General features: G+C 48.2%; 1 protein-coding gene across 2 annotated transcripts in view; it reads right to left on the bottom strand.

Annotated features, from left to right (window-relative positions):
• MICALL1 (MICAL like 1) overlaps positions 1 to 18,645 on the bottom strand; it is a 36,437-nt gene extending 17,792 nt beyond the window's left edge. For both annotated transcript variants that reach the window (XM_080971676.1, XM_080971677.1), the window contains exons 1-4: positions 18,173 to 18,645; positions 10,828 to 10,876; positions 1,993 to 2,134; positions 779 to 879 (exon numbers count right to left, since the gene is read on the bottom strand). In XM_080971676.1, the coding sequence (XP_080827802.1) occupies positions 779 to 879; positions 1,993 to 2,134; positions 10,828 to 10,876; positions 18,173 to 18,318 (438 nt within the window). In that variant the 5' untranslated portion in view covers positions 18,319 to 18,645. The remainder of the gene's footprint in view (positions 1 to 778; positions 880 to 1,992; positions 2,135 to 10,827; positions 10,877 to 18,172) is intronic.
• Positions 18,646 to 19,467: the final 822 nt, after the last annotated feature.

Raw genomic sequence — 19,467 nt, 5'->3', positions numbered from 1 at the left:
ATGTGCATGACAAGGTTTAACAGGTTTGCTATTTGCCCTGGGCAAAAATGTTGACCCCTGTCACAGAAAAAAAGGTTGTTTACAATAGAATTGTTTTTATCCCAAGGTGAAACAAGATATGTAGGGCTGATATCCTGTAAAGACAGCAACCACTGATGTGAGCTAAGGGATAGTTATTTCAAAATACTCAGTTATGTAAAAAAAATAAATAAAAGGCCCTCGGATATCAGGAATAACAGCAACTCTCTACACCAGACCTGCACAATTTACAACCCAAGTATTGTGGCATGCATGGTGCTCAAACACCCCTTTTTTGCAATCCCTGGCAGGTAGCATAAACATAAGGTTTAGCAAACCCTTACAAGAGAACCTCTAACCCTATAGATATTATTGGACTACAACTCCCACGATCCCTGACCATTGGCCATGCTGCTGGGGCTGTTGGGAGTTGGAAGACTAACAATACCTAAAGGGCCACCCCTGCCTTTGTGGGCTGTTATTAGTGGCACAATGGCTGCATTCAACTTTGTGAGTAACACCTGCTCTATACACTGCATTCCCCTTCCTGAAATATACATATCTCTGTGTCAAGTGCAGAAACAATATAAACGCTGCCGCAGTAACCACAAAAGGAGACCCGTAAATTCTTCAAAGCTGAAGAGGACAGAATGATCAGTCACACTTTTTGAATCGCTCGCTTTTGGAAAGATTCGATTCAGAAACTGGAACCTGAAGCAGGTTAGAGACATCTGACCGATCAGAGGAGCAGGCTCAGTACCTTGGGTGCTGATGTGGTCTCGGAGGCAGGCACAGGTTTGTGTGCTGGCAGAGTAGGGGAGGAGGCAACTGCAGGGTGCTTCATAGGCGGGAGGACTCTGGCTGCAAAGACAGATGGGAACCAATCCATGATGGTGGCTGCTGAGTAAGTAAAAGACAGAAGCCCTCTTCAGGTGCTCACCTGAAAGCATGTGGGCTAAAAGTGGGCAGGGGACAAGTACATGTACCCAAGCACATCTCTGAACACAAACCAGAGGGAAAGTCAGAAAAGGGAGTCTTAATGTGTTTGGGTGAGCGTGCTTAGGCTCCTTGCGATCGAGAACCAGCTAAGGCATGGAGAGGCTCATGGGGAGGATTCTAGGCCTGTTGGGTGAACGCATTTAGAATCTCCAGACTTTCCCTCTCAACATGGGTCTGAAGCAGAGCTGGCAAATGCAGGGACACTGGAGATGGATTTGCATATCCACCCCCACCCCCTTTTAGCCTTCATGCTTTCAGGGCCAGAAGTTGTAGAGAATCACTGCATTTGATGAGGTGGAATTGGCCTACCTGGATTTTCTCACTTCGCTACTGTCTCATAGTTGAAAACACCTAGACAGGGGTGGCAGCACACAGCCTACATGAGTTTCTGTTCTTTCCGGTTGTTGTGGGCAAACTATTCACCCCATTCCTTTATACTTCAAAGCTGCGATGAGCCCTTAAGCTCAACTTTCAGCACAGAGCCCAGAAACATTAAGCAGCATCATTAAACCCATAAGCAGTTCTGGGGATCTGCAAAATTTGGCCAATTAGGAGCAGGCAAGCGTTTGTGCCCTGCCCCACGCCAGTCTCAGGAAGGGTGATGGCGTATTGCTCCCAGTATGGTACTTTGGAATCTACTAACCCACTCACAAAAGGCAAGACTCAGCAGCTGAACTGCAACTCCCATCAGCCCCAGTAAGTATGGCCACAGACAAGGGAAGATGGGAGTTGTAGTTCAGCAACATCTGGAGGGCTAAAGGTTCTCCACACCTGCTCTAGGAGAAGGGCATGGATTCATCAAGCTTGGAGAAGTCAGTGCTCACCACTGCGAACAACTTTATGGACTGCAAGCGAGCAAAGGTGCCAATATTGTCATGGAGCGGGGGGTGGGGTGGAGAGCACAACTCCTCCTCTTTGTCATTCAGATCCCTGGAGGGGTAACTGTAGGAAAATGCCCCGCTTCGGAGCTCTCACCTTGGTTGGGGTTGTTGAAATGGTTGTAATACTGAGAGACATAGGTCATGATGCTGAGGCAGTCAGGGACCTTCATGGAGACCATGTCACTGGGATCCAGCAGGGCAGGGATCCCCAGCTCTTGCTCAGCCACCTCAAAGGCCTGAAAGGCAACAAAGAGAAGACAATCAGGAAGCGGAAGCTGACTCTGAGAAAGAGACAGGCACGCACCACTGGTGGAACAAAATAAGGGCAGAAGTCGCCAAGTAGAAACTTGCAGTACAGAAGGAACTAATAAGGAAGATGACACATATTGGGACCTTGGCCACTCATACCACCTCTTTCCATTGGCATTGCTACCAGTCACAATGACTATGTTTTGCCTCCACTGTCAGATGCAGCATGCCTCTGAATGCCAGGGGATCACAAGTTGTCGGGGATCACAGGTTGGGAGAGTGTTGTTGTGCTCAGGTCTGCTTTCGGGCTTCCCATGGGCATCGGGTGCCAGAAGAGGTGGGCCTTTGGCCTGAACCAGCAGAGCTTTTTTATTGTACACCTCTGAAATTTCAGCAAGGGTCCAATGATCCTTTCCACCATTTTAGTTTAACACCCCCCTCCCCCCCCCAAAAAATCTCTCTCTCTCTCTCTATATATATATATATTACACACACACACACACACACACACACACACGCAAATTGGGAAGAAGTTAGTGGCAATAGAAGTGCCCCTGCCAGGGTATGTGAATTTCTCCAGTCATTAGCAATTGCTCAGGGACAGAGAATGAAGCAGAATAGAGATGACGACGCTATATTTGCTTCCAGCATGGCCCATTAGTCAGAATTTGGACTCTGACCAATTCTCAGCTGCACCACAGACCTTGAGGCTCTCTCCCTCAGTTTGAGAATGTTGGCGCTTATCAAATATAAAGCATAAATCATATTGTGAGGAGTATATTTTATTTATTTGTTTGCTTAAAATTGCTTTCTCCCATTCCGCCCCCCCCCCCCAGAAATATGTGTTCAAAGTGTTTGCAATCAATATAAAACATAAGACAACAACACTGAACAAAACACTAGGAAGAGATGCATACTGTATTAAACAAACACCAGTCACACAGAAATGGGAGATCTGCCCACCACAGCAGTAGGAACCTAGGAATCTGTTTTATACTGAATCAGACCATAAGTCCCTCTAGCTCAGAATGGTCTATGCTCACAGGCAGTGGCTCTCAAGGATTTCAGTCTCTCCTAGTGCTACCTGGAGATACCAGGGATCAAACTTGAAAACTTCTGCTTGGTTCCATTTGGTCTTGGGCTGGGAATTTAAACACGGTAAGAAAGCCTGGTACCATGACTTTAGTGCCAAGGGAAACATAAAGGCAAAACTTCAATAAAGGCACTCTTGACTAAGTATGCCTGAACATTTGTACGGTACATATGGTTTGCTCTGGCGTTTTCCAGAATGGAACCACAAAGGATTATGTCAGAACCAGCCCATCTCCAGCAGAAGTCTGCAATTACATCAACGCTTGTTTGCCCAGCTGAGATTATTATTTACACTTGCTTGGTATCACTGGCAGGCCACAAAGAGAAATCTAAGCACATTCCTCCACTGTCATGGCAAGTCCATCATGCTGGGCTGCATATTTGGGTCTGCAAGTTTGCTGTGCAAATGTGGAATCTCATATGCTACCCTGGAAATCTGAACTTGATTTCTTTTTTTAAGGAACAGAGTGGCGGGGGGCGGGGAAGAGAGTTTCTAACAAATACAGTCTGGTTGCAACTAGTTTTATTCAGTCTGTTTGAGTAAGGATAGAGCTGTACACTGACCACATTCAGATGGCCATATCTCATCTTAATAAGTCACAGCCTCCTTTGGGAGGAATGGTGGCATATGACATTAATAAATAACAAATAAATGAGGAGAGGAGGAGAGTCTTTGGGGCCTTTGCCCCATCCTTCACATATCAGGAAGTCTTCAATTTACATCTAGTTTCAAACTATGGGTGGTATTGAGCTAAGTTATTGGACCTAACTTAGTTTTCAGCATCAGTCTGTCTAGAGAGACTGTCAGGGAACTGCCATCGGAAGGAAGGGAAGTGAAAGGGCTCACACAGGTTGGGAGAGACTCAGCAGCTGAAGAGGGAACCAGTAGGGGGAGAGGAGCTGGGCTGAGGGAAAGGGAGCTGGAGGGATGGCTCAGAGACACTTCCAGCGAAAACAGTGGGGAGGTTTCAGGACCTCCTGTAGGGACACCCACTCCTCGCCGGAAACTGTCACGCAGAGAGTCCAGAAGACGTGTTTCCGTTAAGGAGCTTTTATGTTGGAAGCGATTCCGAAAGCAACCACTGTCGGAAACTGCCAGCGACTGACGGAGCCATGTTTAAGGGGCTCCGTTACAGACAGAGGTTTGCAAACTTGACCAAACTCTGAGGGACTAGGATTTTACACACAAGCAGCTCATCGTCCCATCACAGCATTCCGACAGTCTTCGTGAGCAGCTTGTGCAGGAGAAGGCATCATGAGCAACCCAGCCGGAACCGGAGAAGCAGGAGCTGGAGCGGGTCCAAGCCTGGAAGAAAGGTACCGGGTGTTGGAGGTCCAGCTAGCGCTGCAGACGGCGAGGCTTGAGGAGAGGAGGGCTCAGGATGCAGACAAAAAGGGGAAAGACACCCAGCTCGTCAGAAAGGTACCAGGATTGGTGCAGAAGTTTGGGGGGGAGCCCAAAGACTATCATGGCTTTCGGACAGAGATGCAATATGCCCTCAATCTGCAGTTTGATGAATTCCCTGACGAGGAATCACGAGTGGCTTTCGTGATTGGGCATCTTGAAAAGGGGGCGAGAGACTGGGTTAGACCCCTGATGGCAGCGAATAGTGACGTCCTAAAGGACACGATGAAGTTCTTTCGCGCCATGGATCTGATGTTTTCCAGCGATATTGAACAGGGAGTGGTCCGCAGACAGTTAATGGCTTGCAAACAGGGGAGCCGATCTGTCCGTGAGTACTGGACTGAATTCACCATGTTGATCCATAAATTGGGGTGGGATCTATCGGCGGAACCCATTCAAATGCTCTTTGAAGAAGGGCTTTCTTCGGCTGTGAAAGACGAACTTTCCCGGGCGCCCAGGGCGGAGTCTATGGACCAGCTGACCAAATCAGCGCTGACCATAGGAGCGCGCCAGGAGGCGAGAGCATTGGAGAGGCGGGAAGGGAAGGGGGAACGTTGGAAGGAGTTCCGCATTCCAGACATTCCAGAGCCAACTTTCCCGCCGGCAGAGCCGATGGAAATCGGAACAGCGCGCGCGCGCGCAGTTTCAAAGCCCAGTGAGGGGGGAAAGAAGGAGGGAAAAGGCGCCCGGAAATGCTATCTCTGCCAACAGCCAGGTCACTTTGCCAGAGTCTGCCCCCAGAGGAAGGAATGGCAAGGGATGGTAGGAGCTGTGGAGGGAAGAGAGGAAGAAATACCGAAGCAAGTAAAAGCCAACGCCTGGCTGCCACCGTCGGGGCACAGCAGCCAGGCCAAAGAGCAGTGAAAGTGCCCACGCCAGAACCTCCTAAACCCGCCCTAGTGATAGAAGTGGCGCTAGAGCTGCCAAACGGACACCCTCTAAAGATAAAGGCGCTGTTGGACTCAGGCAGCTCCTGCAATTTCATGAGCAAAGAGTTTGCAGCTGAACACCAGATACAGACGATCCCTTTAAGCAACCCCCTGCAGGTGACCACGATCGATGGCAGGGAGCTGTTGGGAGGAGAAGTCAGCTTGCAGACCGTCCCAATGATAATGAAGGTGGCAAGGCACACCGAACTGATAGCGTTTAATGTGGCCACCTTGGGAGGAGCTCCCATTATATTGGGGATGAGCTGGCTAGCGTTACATGATCCGCTGGTGGGCTGGCATCAGAGAGTGGTTTCTTTTGGTTCAGCACATTGCTTAGAACACTGCAAAGAGGGAAAGGGTTTGGCAGGGGCCCAAGCCACCCTAGCAGGGACTGAAGTAACGGAGAACGTGAAGGTACCACGACAATACGCAGATCTCCGCGACGTCTTCAGCGAAAGGGAAGCTGACCAATTACCCCCGCATAGACCCTTTGACTGTCAAATCAATTTACTCCCTGGGGCACAGCTCCCTGTAGGCAAGCTGTACGCCATGTCAGACAGAGAGATGCAGGAGCTAAGAGAGTTCATTGACAAGAACCTGAAGAGAGGGTTCATCAGAGAGTCCAGGGCGGTGGGGGGCAGCCCAGTGTTTTTTGTGGATAAAAAAAACACGAACAAGCCGAGGCTTGTGTGTGACTTCAGGGCCTTAAATGCAGTGTCAGAACCAGTGGCTTTCCCTATGCCCAGGATTGACGACATTTTGACAAGGGTCAGGAAGGGAAAGATTTTTACTAAACTGGACCTAAGGGGGGCGTACAACCTGATACGAATAAGGAAGGGGGATGAATGGAAAACCACCATGTTCACCCCTTTGGGGGCATTTGAATATTTAGTTATGCCCTTCGGCCTACAAGGAGGCTCCGCGTGCTTTCAATCGTTTATGAACCACGTCCTGGGGCCTTTGCTTTACAAGAATTGTGTGGCCTTCTTAGACGACGTGTTGGTGTATTCTGAGAATGAGGAGCAGCATGTGAGAGACGTCAGAGAAGTGTTGAGCAGGCTGCAAGCCAACCAGCTGTGGGTGAAACTGGAGAAGTGTCAGTTTCATACCAAGGAGGTGGAATTCCTGGGGTATCGCCTGTCAGACAAGGGATTGGCCATGGATCCCGGCAAGGTCCAGGCGGTGCTGGAATGGAAAACACCCAAAACAAGGAAGGATGTGCAGAGGTTCCTAGGATTTGGGAACTTCTATCGTAAGTTCATCCGAAACTTTGCCCACCTGACGGCGCCCATTACGGACTGTCTCAGCAGTAAGAAGAAGTTCGTTTGGACTGAGGAGGCGGAGCGAGCATTTGAGGAACTAAAAAGGGCCTTCGCCTCGGAACAACAACTCCTGCATGTGGATTTACAAAAACCGATGAGAGTGGAAACTGACGCATCAGACAGAGCTATTGGGGCGGTGCTTCTGCAGCCAGGGAAGGAGGAGTCAGAGTGGAGACCGTGTGCCTTTTTTTCGCGAAAGCTGAACAAATCCGAGAGGAACTACACGGTGTATGACCGAGAACTACTAGCCATTCATGAGGCGTTCCGGAGATGGAGGCACCTGCTAATTGGCGCACAACATAAGGTGCAAGTGTGCACTGACCACAAGAACCTAGAGTATTGGAGGACGGCACGAGTGCTCAACCAACGGCAAGTGAGATGGGCCCAGGAGTTCTCCAAATTTAACTTTGAGATTTGTTACGTGCCAGGCCCAGAGAACATTAGGGCGGACGCTCTCTCACGCAAACCTGAATATTTGGAGGAGGAGGGAGCACCCGAAGAGAGACATGTCATTCCAGAGGACCGCTGGGTGTGTGGGGCGGCATTGGTGGGACAAAGAGAACTGGTAGAGGAAACAGAGAATGATGAATACGCCCAGAATAAGCTCAGAGGTCTTAGGGGTGAGGGAGAGGAACCAGGGGGTTTCGAGGAAAGAAATGGAGCTTTGTATTACAAAGGGGCACTGTATATCCCTGAAGGAGACTTAAGGGGGAGGGTACTCAAGCAGTTGCACGACAGCCCCACGGCGGGGCATTTTGGACAACACAAAACCATGTGGTTGGTCACCAGGGAATTTTGGTGGCCTAAGGTGAGGGAAGATGTACGGGAGTATGTAAGAGGGTGTGAGCAATGCCAGCGAGCCAAAGGGGAGAGGCGGGCACCGGCGGGGCTATTAGAACCCTTACCAACCCCAGAACGACCTTGGGAGGCAGTGTCGATAGATTTTATGACTGATCTGCCGAAGTCCAAGGGGAAAACAGCCATCATGGTGGTGGTAGACCTACTAACAAAGATGTGCCACTTTGTAGCCTGCTCGCATGCAGTCACGGCGGAAGAGACAGCGAAGTTATTTGTAGAACACATTTTTAGGTTGCACGGGGTGCCATTGAGGGTGGTCTCAGACCGAGGAAAACAATTTACTTCCAGGTTCTGGAGGAAGCTCATGAGCTTACTGCAGGTGGAGGTCAACTTTTCGACTGCCCGGCACCCTGAAACCAACGGGCAGGCGGAAAGAGCAAACGGGGTCCTCCAGCAATACCTGAGGTGTTATGTCAATGACAGAGAGAATGACTGGGTAGAAAAGTTGGCGCTGGCGGAATTTGCCTACAACAATGCCGAGAATGTGTCCACAGGGATGAGCCCCTTCTTGGCTAATTATGGGTGTCATCCCAGGGCTTTCCCAGGGGGAGAAGGGGAGAGATGGGGTGTTCCGGCAGCCGAGCATTTTGTAGAAGAAATGGAAGCAATCCATCGTCAGCTCCAACTCAACTTAGAAAGGGCGAAGGAAGAATACAAGAGGCAGGCAGACAAGAACCGAAGGGAAGGTGAAACCATAAGGGTGGGAGATAGGGTGTGGCTGTCAACCCAAGGGTTGCCGTTCAAAGGAGGTTGTAAGAAATTAAGACCCAGGAGATTGGGTCCCTTTGAGGTCATTCAACAGGTCAACCCAGTGGCTTTCAGGCTCCGGTTACCCAACCACATGAAACTGCACCCAGTATTTCACAGGTCGTTACTGTCACCGTATGAGGGGGGACGAGAAGGGATGACCACTCGGGGACCGGTCATAGAAGAAAGGGAATGCAGCAGCCATGTGGCAGAAATCCTCGACGCCAGATGGAAGGGGGATCAGGTGGAGTATTTGGTAGCGTGGGAAGGAGAACCGGAGTCAGAAAACACTTGGGTAATGGCAGAAGATATCAATGACGAGGTATTGATAGAAACGTTCCATCAAAGGTTCCCAAGGAAACCTCAGCCTGTGGAGAGGTTCCGGAGGGAATACTTTGGGACCACCGATGAGGAGGAGGAGTTGGAAGGATTCTCGGAATCGGAAGGGGAAGGGGAGATGGACTCTGAGGAGGAGGAGTACTTCGAGACCAGGAACCGCAACAGGTGGAGAGAAGTGTTCGGGACATCGGAAGATGAAGGAAGTTCATTCCGGGGTTTTGCCTCCTCACCGCCCGTAGAGGAGGGGGCGAGAGGGGATGAAGGGGGCCCTGGAGGGGAGGTGGATGTCAGGGAACTGCCATCGGAAGGAAGGGAAGTGAAAGGGCTCACACAGGTTGGGAGAGACTCAGCAGCTGAAGAGGGAACCAGTAGGGGGAGAGGAGCTGGGCTGAGGGAAAGGGAGCTGGAGGGATGGCTCAGAGACACTTCCAGCGAAAACAGTGGGGAGGTTTCAGGACCTCCTGTAGGGACACCCACTCCTCGCCGGAAACTGTCACGCAGAGAGTCCAGAAGACGTGTTTCCGTTAAGGAGCTTTTATGTTGGAAGCGATTCCGAAAGCAACCACTGTCGGAAACTGCCAGCGACTGACGGAGCCATGTTTAAGGGGCTCCGTTACAGACAGAGGTTTGCAAACTTGACCAAACTCTGAGGGACTAGGATTTTACACACAAGCAGCTCATCGTCCCATCACAGAGACAATGGAGTGTTCCTCCAAGGGTAAAACCAAACTGCTGTGTTAGCAGCACCGAAATGTTCTCCCTGGGACACAAACCTGGGCAGTATGTCTGGAGGTCCTGGACTGCCCAGGCAACAAAACCCCCTCTTGGCCTCGCTGATGTGGTCCAAAGGAAAGCAGAGCAATATGTTTGGTACCAGCTTGGCTGCAGGAGTTGCCAGAAGGAGGTGTAAAAGGCACCATCCAACCGTCTTGGGGACTCCAGATTTGTCTAGGGTTTACTCCTTAGCTTTTTCTCCTCCCAAAGATATCCCACAAAACAGCAGAGGTTTAGGATTAGAGTTTCCCTCTTCCTAGATGGGTTGCCTTCCCAGGTTGCCAAGCCCCTTCTGTCCCTCACCAACTTAGTTAGTAATGTTCATTAAATTCCATGGCTCTACACTGATTAAAACTTAGCCAAAAGGTTTCATAATTCCAGCTTGTTCTGAAGCTATTAACCATAGTTTCCTAGTTCAGACAAAATGGGAAACTACAGCTAACGGTTTGATTGTTTGTACAAGGAAGAAAGGATCCAAGAGTCTGTGTGTGCAGCCAAAAGTCTAATTCGATTTCAGCTTATTAATCTGAGATAAAATCATACAAACTGCCTAAGTGAACACATTCTTCCTTCTTTTCAGTACTGGCTGCTTTCAGTTTCATTTCTGCTCCTTTTCCTATACAAACCAATTCCCCTTGCCAGGCCCATCTCTATCCCAGAAACATTAAGCAGCTCACGATCCAAAACTTTGGTCCACATGCCTTGCACACATCCGTTTAAACTTTACAGAAAACTGAAGGTCCAACACTTTCCAGAAGCAAAAGCTGGTAGTTACTGGACAAGGCAGTTCACATTCATCAGATGAAAAGGGAACATCCTCATTTCTTTATATAGATTGAACATTTGGAATTTGCAAGAGAGTGAATTGCAGAACCTGGGTACTTAGAAGAACACAAAAACAGGAGCACACAAGATCATCCTGGTGGGCACAGCAGATGATCTTTTGGGTGATTCTATAGTCATTATTAATTAATGACTATTTATATTTATTTATACTTCAATATCTTCACTCGCTGGATATCAACATATTTATATTTAGGTAGGAAGAGATAAGAGGGATAATCCCCTCTGCCAAAATATCTGAGTACCAGCATCGTATTTTCTAGACACCTGGGCAACCAGGCACCTGGGATTTTTTCAAAACCTGCTGTAAGCCAGAATGGCGTCAGAATTAAGTGAAGTAATCAAGAGAGAAGACAGAGGCAGGGACTCACCAAGCGATTGTTCTCGTATACATTGTCCTTGGAAAGCGAATTGAAGTCCCTGAAAGGAAAATAATAATAATAAATAAAGGAGGTGTTACAAGAGGAGCAGGAAGCATAGTTCAATCTATACCAGATCACACATGAGATCTGAGAGGCAGCATCTCTGGGTAACCATTAGTATAGAGACACTTCAAAGCACACTTTTCAAACCACAGAATCTTTGTAGTTTAATTGTCCTTGATGTTACAGGCAGGAAAAGAAAGCTTCCGACTACGGCATTTTACAAAACACAAAGGCAGGAAATGCAGGCCGTAGAACCTTGATTTTAGGGCGACCAAAGATAAAAAGTGAGCTTTGGTTCTTATTATTATTTTCAAAAGAAAACCAACACTTCCACTGCTGCTCCACAAAGGTACTGTACAGTTCTACACCAATATTTTCATAGCCAGTACACGTATGACATTTCAGTCTATCCAAATAGGGATATACCATCATGTGGACTGCTTCACACATGACATTTCCCCTAGCAGAGGGCTGCTATACGTCCGGAATTTTCTGGACATATCTGGGATTTGTCTGTTGGAAATAGCATCTGGGCACAATTTCCCAAAACCGGTAAAAATGTCAGGGAAAACCCGGGTGTATGGCAACGCATGTCAGAAGTGTTGGGTTTTTGGCAAATTTCCTTTAAAAAACAGCTCAAAAACTTCAATTTTGGGGGGGAGATTTTGGCCAAAACAACAACAAACAAAAAAACCTTTTTTGAAATATGGCAACTCTACCCTAGCATCCTGTAGTTGAAGAAAAACTTTGTGTACAGCAATGACAGCATCATAGGGGAAGGCTGTGGTTTGCCACACTGTGAAGTAAGTTAGTGCTTCCACCTAAAGGGGGTGGGGTGTAAGACCATTACATCCAGAGTCTAAAACTACCCAGTGGCACTTAATTGCTAATGGTGTGGACGCTTGTTCAGCAAAAGAGGTAACATTTGCCAAGATTTCCAGTACCTTTCGCAAAGGAGGAAACTTAACAAGCTAGGGCATGATCTGCAAATGTCTGAGTTGTTGCACATCCACCATAACAGCAACCATGATTGGTTATGATGGCACCATCTGCCCAATGATCTCAGCAATTGTGTGTGTATTTTAAACCTTTAATTAGGCATCTCCACGGACCTGAGATGAAGTCAAAGATCATAGAATTGTAGGGCTGGAAGGGACCCAGAGCATCATCTAGTCCAACCTCCTGCTGCTTCATGTGCAGGAAAACAAGCACTTTGATTAAGGATGGGGCTAAGCTCCCTTTCTTCACATGGATTCATTTCATCAGTTGCACAAGGATTTTATTTTTAATTTAGTCTGTTCTCCTGCTACCCTATTCAACCCTGCAAAGCATAGAGTTTTAGCACTTACATTCTATGCAACGTGTCCTGTGTTAATTTATGAATTGTAGACTTAAGGATAACAAAATCTAACTCTGACTGAAATCTTATGAATACTTTCTCAGGAACTCCATATGGCTAACTTCCTGAACAAACATATGTAGGTCTGGTCTATGCATGTCTTTCTTTTCCTGTTATTCATGTTACTTATAAAAACTGCCAAGTAAGAAGAGTTTCAGTTTGTGGGCCCTACCTAGCAATGCTCCTCACACAAAACACAGAGAGAACTTTGCCATCTCACTGGCATATTGCTGAGCGAGTGCCCTCAAGAGAAAAAAAGGTGTACTTTTTTAGCCTTATATGCAGGTCCCGGAAATAAGAGGGACCTGAGAGTAAAGAAATAGAATTCATTCATGCCATTCCGGCATTAGAGTAAACATTGCTTTTTATGCACCACCCAGTATCATTACTGCATCTGCTTCAGGGATGCCCATTTCAGGCCCCAAAAAGTTTGATCTGCAAATCAGCCTAAGCAAACCTAGCTAGCATGGTATGGGTATTCCCATTACTGAAGTGACCTCAGTGAAGAACCTTCTGGCCACTGACTAACTACTAGATCCTTCAGGGAAAGATGGAGTATAAGGCACTCCTGTTCTGCATGAGCTTTCCTAGAGCAACATAAGCTTGCTGAGCAATAGTGAAAGAGGGAGGGAAGAGTGAAGGAAAAGATGCAGCTGAGAGCAGCAGCTCAGAAACACGGTGTGAAATGTGCTAGTTATAGCCGGAGTCGAGGAAGTTCACAACTGGATAATCAAAGACACGTGAAGCTGAACATTCATTTTTCTCCAAGAGGACAACACACTTTTTTTTCTCATTCGAGCAAGGTTCGTGCATTTCCCAGCAAGGCCTCCTAGCAGTACTGCTTTTAAGCTCATCCATCCAATGGAGACTCAACTGCAGGAACTACTCACTAAGAAAGGATGGGATTTCAGCATAGATACGGCCAGGAGGGGCTCCACTCAATGCTGGAGCAGGTTTAGGCAACGCAGAAGCAAAAGTGGGTCATACGATACTGCAAGCTTCTCTCTCTGTGCAACTAATAATGTTAGAAACCCACTTTGAGAAGTGAGGGGGAGCTGATGGGCCTTAATCCCTATCCCGTACCACAGATGCTGATTTCTCTAGATCCATCATGTCCCCAGGTTGGCAGCACAGAGAGCCAGGCAGCGCCTCTCAGGAGCCAGGTTTGGCCCAGGGCCTCTAGCTGCTAACTCTAAAGCAGCAGGGATTTCTCTTTGTGATGTATTTATTTGTTAATCTCAATATGAAACACCTCCTCTGTCATCATCTCACATGCAAAAAAATAAAGCATGGGAATGATATGCAGCCAGGACACAACATTGACTAGCTGCTCGTATATAAAAGGTGACTTAATGCTTGGCATGTACAGAGGCACCACAGCCCAGAGAAAACTTCACTGAGCCCAAGGATGGTATTAATACTGATATAGGAGAGAGAGAGCTCATTGATCAAATTGAACCAACATGCAACTCACTGGCCCGGGGTTTGAAAAGCTGTGTCTGATCCCAGGCTCCTTTGGTTCATTGTGTAGTCAGAAAAAGGAGCGACTACCCTGAAAACAAAAGGGCAAGGCTTATTCCAGGTGCGAGTGAATGACAAGGAACGTATGGGTTGCCACACATCACCTTCACTGAATGGCCACAATGAACAGAGAGAGGATGGAGGGTGGAAGGGGTCTATCATCCTCTTCCTCAACCCATATCTAGTTCACCACCAGTGATGTATACAAAGGCAGTTTCAGTGCCCCCTACAAATAGTGCTGTGTGTATTCCACACTGGTACGCAGGAAAGGGGAAAATAACATAATTCAGCTTCTTTGGAGCCTATACTTTAAAAAAATCAAGTTCCTTGTCCATAAGATTGTGAAGACATGCTTAAAAGCATGTTGACAACCCTTGGTGAAATCTCAGGTCAAAATGACTGCAGGATTTCGCATGGCCAATAGGCAGGACATTCCTCCCCTTTAACTAGTGCAAGCTGAATAAGTCAGTAAACATACAGACTAAATTACGCAAAATAAGAATTTAAAAGTATTCTATTCAAGTCAGAGAAATCTTTCCTTAGTGGAGTTTTGATTTATTTAGTGGTAGCGCAGCTGGGATAGCTCAGTCAGTAGAGAATGAGGCTCCTAATTTCAGGGTTGTGGGTTCAAGCCCCACTTTGGGCAAAAGATTGCGGCGCTGAATGGGGGTTGAGCTAGATGACCCTCACCGTCCCTTCCAACTCAACAATTCTATTACTTTTTACCACACAAAGCCCTGATCATATGGTCTGTGTAAGCTGTGGCAATGATTAATAGCACAGCTGCATGTGAGCATTCAGGGCTTTTATAGAATTCACTGTGGTCTAAGCAGATTCTTTGAGTTCTCCAAGGCCTCAGCTGAAACAGCCAGTCCATGTGGAGGACCTTGCAACCACAGCCAGAACCCATTAATATGAAGGGAAGGAGAGAGGGTCTGCTTTTGATCTGTTTGAGTGGTTCTTTCCACTCTTAGATCCCCTGCTTCCAAATCAAGGCATACTAAAGTGGTTAAAATGATTCAACACTCCCCTTAGATGCTGCTTCGAAAATCCTTTCTTACCGTGCCATGTCCTTGTAAGGTCCTATGTGTCAAGTCTGCAGTATAATTCACTAAACTGAGAAGTGCTTAGTTAGACCATCTGCTAGAAAAGAGATTTATGTCCTGGATATTTAGCAGCAATGACTTCTGCTTAATGGGATAGAAAAGCTGTTTGGAGAAGTTTGCCACTGCTGAATGTAGCTCTTCTGACCCACTTGTTCAGATGCTGTGCTTAGGCCACATGCTCTTTAAACAGCTGCTTTTTGGACCCTTAACAGCTGCCACACACATCTAAAAAGTGTATGAATTGTTCACTGTTCTCATGCCTGTCTGTCATCGCACATCAATGTCACACAGCACTCCATGGAGACCCTTGGCAAGAACTTCTCCACCTGTGAAGATAGAACAATGTCCTAGCAACAAAACCTTGTTTGCTACAGGTTGTGGGTTTACCCTCTCGCATGTGGTGTGGACCTGTGCTAAACCGAAGCTGATTTAATTAGCAGCTAACCTTCTGTGTCTACACTGAAAACATCTCAGAATTAGAGTAGAAATCACCAAGATAATGTGTTAGCAAAATTCAGTCTCCGTTCTGAAGAGTAGCAAATGTTCTCATAAAAAAGGGCCAATCATGATGATAATATAACACACATATAAGAAGGGAATATTTATTTTAACAATTACATTCTGCTTTTCTTCTGTTATGGAATCCAATGCAGGGTACATAAGGTGCCCAGATGGTCACCTATCCAGGCAATTGCCCAGACTTTCTTAGACTTCAGCAAGTCTCATGCACTTTCAGGTCGCACCTTTACACCATTTACATACATTACCACAATAAATAATCCTTATGGCTTTGTAAGGTAGGCCAGTATTCTTGATTCCATATAGCAGAGAGGGAAGGGTCTGAAGCTGAGAGACTACTGGCTTGTGTAAGGCCGCCTTGCAAGAAAATCAAAACCAGAGACTTCACGTGTTTCTAGAAAATCTCCCCCAGCAATCTGTTTCCTGCAGAAGTCAGCAAAATGCCCTAGGAACCTTTGAGGCAGAGCATGATGAAAACAAACCTACTGTCCATTACTGTTACCATCAGTAGCCCTGGTCTGCCACCAAAGGAGGTGTGGCTAACAGTAAAAAGACTCTGGTAACTAAATTGCTGAATTCTCTCTCCCAAAAGTTCAGTTGGCCCTTTTGTTCATAGATTCCCGGTTGACAGACAAGACTTCTTTAAAAATAATGATGGTCAAGTTTTTAATGAGTTTTAACTGTATGTTAAATTTGTTTTTATAATATTTTTACTATTTTCAATTTCTATCGTATCTAGACTGTGTTTTTGTTTGTCCCAAACTACCATAAGGGTCCTAATTCAAGATTTTTTTAAAAAAAATGCCATCCCCTGTCTGCAGCAGGGCCCTCTAGATACAGTACTGTTGGACTCCAGCTCCCTCAGCCCCAGGCAGCATGGCCAATGGTCAGGGATTATGGGGTCCAACAACATCTGGAAGGTCATGTTTCCCAGTTCTCACCTACATGGTTATTTGAAATGCTAGTTAATTTTTAAAATTTTTATTTTAAATTACAACCTTTGCCAAGTAAGAACTGCATTTGAACACTCTCAAAGCTATACATAAGGAAGTTTCCTGTTGAAATGGCACCAATTTTTCTCCCCAAGCACTTAATCAGATCATAAGGAAGCAGCAACCAGATGCAACCGTCCATTGTAATACAAGCACAGAAGTCACTGAAGGACACAAACTAGGTCACATTCATCAATCTCTTGCTTTTGTCTATGGATGTTATTCTCCGGTGCTGCAATTCACAAGTCATGTTTATAAATAGTAATATGGAAGGAAGCAGCACATTGTCTGAGACAATGCAGGAAGCTTTCAAAATGAGATTAGAAGGTGAAGTATTAATTACTACACTAAATGGCAGCGATAATACTGAATTGTCAGGAGAAGTTGGCACTATCACATATTAAAGGCAACCTGTCTCTCTTTCTAGAAAAAGGCTCAACCAGTTTGCAACAACCAGGTGTGTGATAAAGAAACTCCAGAGTGTACTGGGTTAGATAAGGAAGCTGAACCATCAAAGGTTGCACATGAATCTTGGCATTCAGATTTTAAGACGGCACCACCAGCACCCCAATAATCAGATGCCTCTCTTTTGGCTGGAAAGCTCCTCTATGATTTCAGAGCAGCTATACCAATGGCAGTCTGAGGCCACCACTCCCATCAGAGCAGCCCAAGCAAAGAGGAGCCCCATTATCAGGTTTAATCTGCTCCCTCCAAGTCCTCTTTGATAAGGACCCCAGACTTCAGAAAAACAGTCTACAACCTCTCTTCCTTGATATGGGTTGAGGACTTTGTCCGGTATTCCCTTATATATGGGCCTAGTTTGCACGTAAAACTAAGCCAAACTATGGCTTAGCATGAATGATCAAATACGCAAGTCCCTCCCAGCCTAACTGCAGCCATAGTGCTCCTCTCCCAGCCCTACTGCACTACCCATAGTTAAGTCATGGTTTGGCTTAAGTGTCCCATCCAGACTCAGGCTTATGGTTTGTCTCCTGCTCTCAAAAAAGTGATAAACCAAAAAAAGACTTTGGTTACAACGCACGGTGCCTCTGCGGCAAGACCGAACCACGAGACCGGGTTCAAGCATAATACCATGGCTTTGCTCGCTATAGTACAGCAGTTGTGGCTATGATCTTTGGTCTAGGAACTTATACATCTGCTTGTTCAGGCTAAACCATGGTTACACAAAACCTGGGTCATGAGATCACCTTTAGGTAGATTAATTACTCCCACGTTTTAACTACCCTAATCTCTATATACAACAATGGGTGATCAAAGAAGGATTAAAAGGGCGGACTCTCCTTCCAGCCTTTTCTAGGCTCTCATTTTTGAGGCGAGGCCCTAATTTGTACTGGCAACTGTAATGAGCAAAGGACAGAAGTCACTCAGGATCAATTAATATGGAGCAGAAGGTGTGCACTTGGTGCATGTTTCCGTTGACAAGAAGGCTTCCCCTCCTACCTGCCAGGTGTGGCAACCTGGGCTCCCTCTCCTTTTTCCTAAGGAGTCTAAATCCCACTCGAGGGCTACCCCACATCTACCCCATGGCCAGGGCGCTTCCTTCAATCCTTCCTTCTCTACGGCTTGTTCCGCCCCTGCCCCCTTTTCAAATCTCCATTCCGCAGCCGCAGAAGAGTCACTCCCCGGGCCGGCTGCTTGCCCAGGCGAGAGCGCGGCTGCTGGGCCTAGTCCCGGAGGGGGGCGCGGTGAAGTGGGGTCGGGGTCGGGGTCTGAGGCGCTCGCCCGGTACTCACAGCAAATCAGGCCGGTTCCTATGGAGGATGGCGCAAAAGGCCAGGCCGTCCCGGAAGGAGCTGCTGAGGTCTCGGATCTCCACGCCCGGGTAGCCCTCGCACTGGCGGCGGCACCAGGCCTGCAAGGCGCTGCGGGGCCCCGACATCGGGGCGGGCGACGAGCCGAGCAGCGGGGCGCGGGTCCAGGCTCAGGGAGCCGCCGCCGCCGCCCTGGCCCGGCCGAGGGACATGGATGGGGCGGAGAGGCAGCCGCGCCAGGCTGGCTGGGCGCGCCTTGGTTGGATGCGGGCGGCTCCTGCGCGGCTCGAGGCGGGTCTGTGCCTTCCAGCCCGGCGCGGCTCCTTTGCCCCGTGCTTGGGCGGGGAGGCTGAGCTCCGGGGCCCGCGCTCAGGTTCCCTCTGCCGGCTCCCGGCTCGCCTCCTACCCCCGGGGGGCGCCTCCTTCCTCTCTCGCCCAGCCACACCGCCGGGCTCTGCTCAGACCTGTCTCTGCCGCCGCCGCCGCTGCTTCTCCGCCCATGATGATGATGATCCCCGCGCCGACCCCACCGGAGCGGTTACTCATGGAGCGGCCCCGGGAGAGAAGCCCGTCTGGCGGGCGAAGGGAGGTGCGGCGCGGCCGCCGGGCTGGACAGGAGCAGGAGGGCATGCCTCGCTCCCCGGCAGCCGAGAGGGGACGGACTCCGGCAGCGGAGCGCGCTGGCTGGAGATGCGGCAGTTTATTTTTAGGAACACCAAATGGAGCTTCCATGGGCAGAGGCAGCGGGCCGCTCAGCGCCAGCTGCATCCGCGGGAAACGGGTCTGTGAGCTTCCCGGAAGCACCGAAGTGGCTTCTGTGGAAAGCGGGAAGTCTAGAGATCAAGGGGGGGGGGTGGGGACTTTGGTCCACCAGGTGTTGCTGTACTACAACTCCCAACACTTACACCCCGACCATCGGCCTCTGTTGGCTCGGGCTGGTGGGAGTTTTGAGTCCCTTAGTTGCTTCAGGTTCCCCACTTCCGGGGCTAGATGGGTTTTTGGTCTGCTCCATCAGGGCTCTTCATGACATGACACTGGGCTGGAGGAGACCAGGCATGCAAGCAAGTGTTTGGTGCTGAAGGATTGGTAGTTGTGGCAGGGAAGGCCTGAGCGCTGGAGAGTTCAACGGTGCTCCTGGGAATGCCAGACCAAACTCAAATCTGTAATATCACATCCCAGACACAGACTGAGTCCTGTGGGCTAAGCTGATTTTCTGTAAAATGATGACTGCCTAAGGCCATACATAGGTTATCTGTTACTGAAATGCCCCCAAATAA

Source organism: Podarcis pityusensis (assembly GCF_964106645.2).
Source record: "Podarcis pityusensis genome assembly, chromosome: 10".
Taxonomy (NCBI): Eukaryota; Metazoa; Chordata; class Lepidosauria; order Squamata; family Lacertidae; genus Podarcis; species Podarcis pityusensis.
Note: the sequence above shows the minus strand (reverse complement) of the source record. Positions and strands in the feature narration are given on the sequence as shown.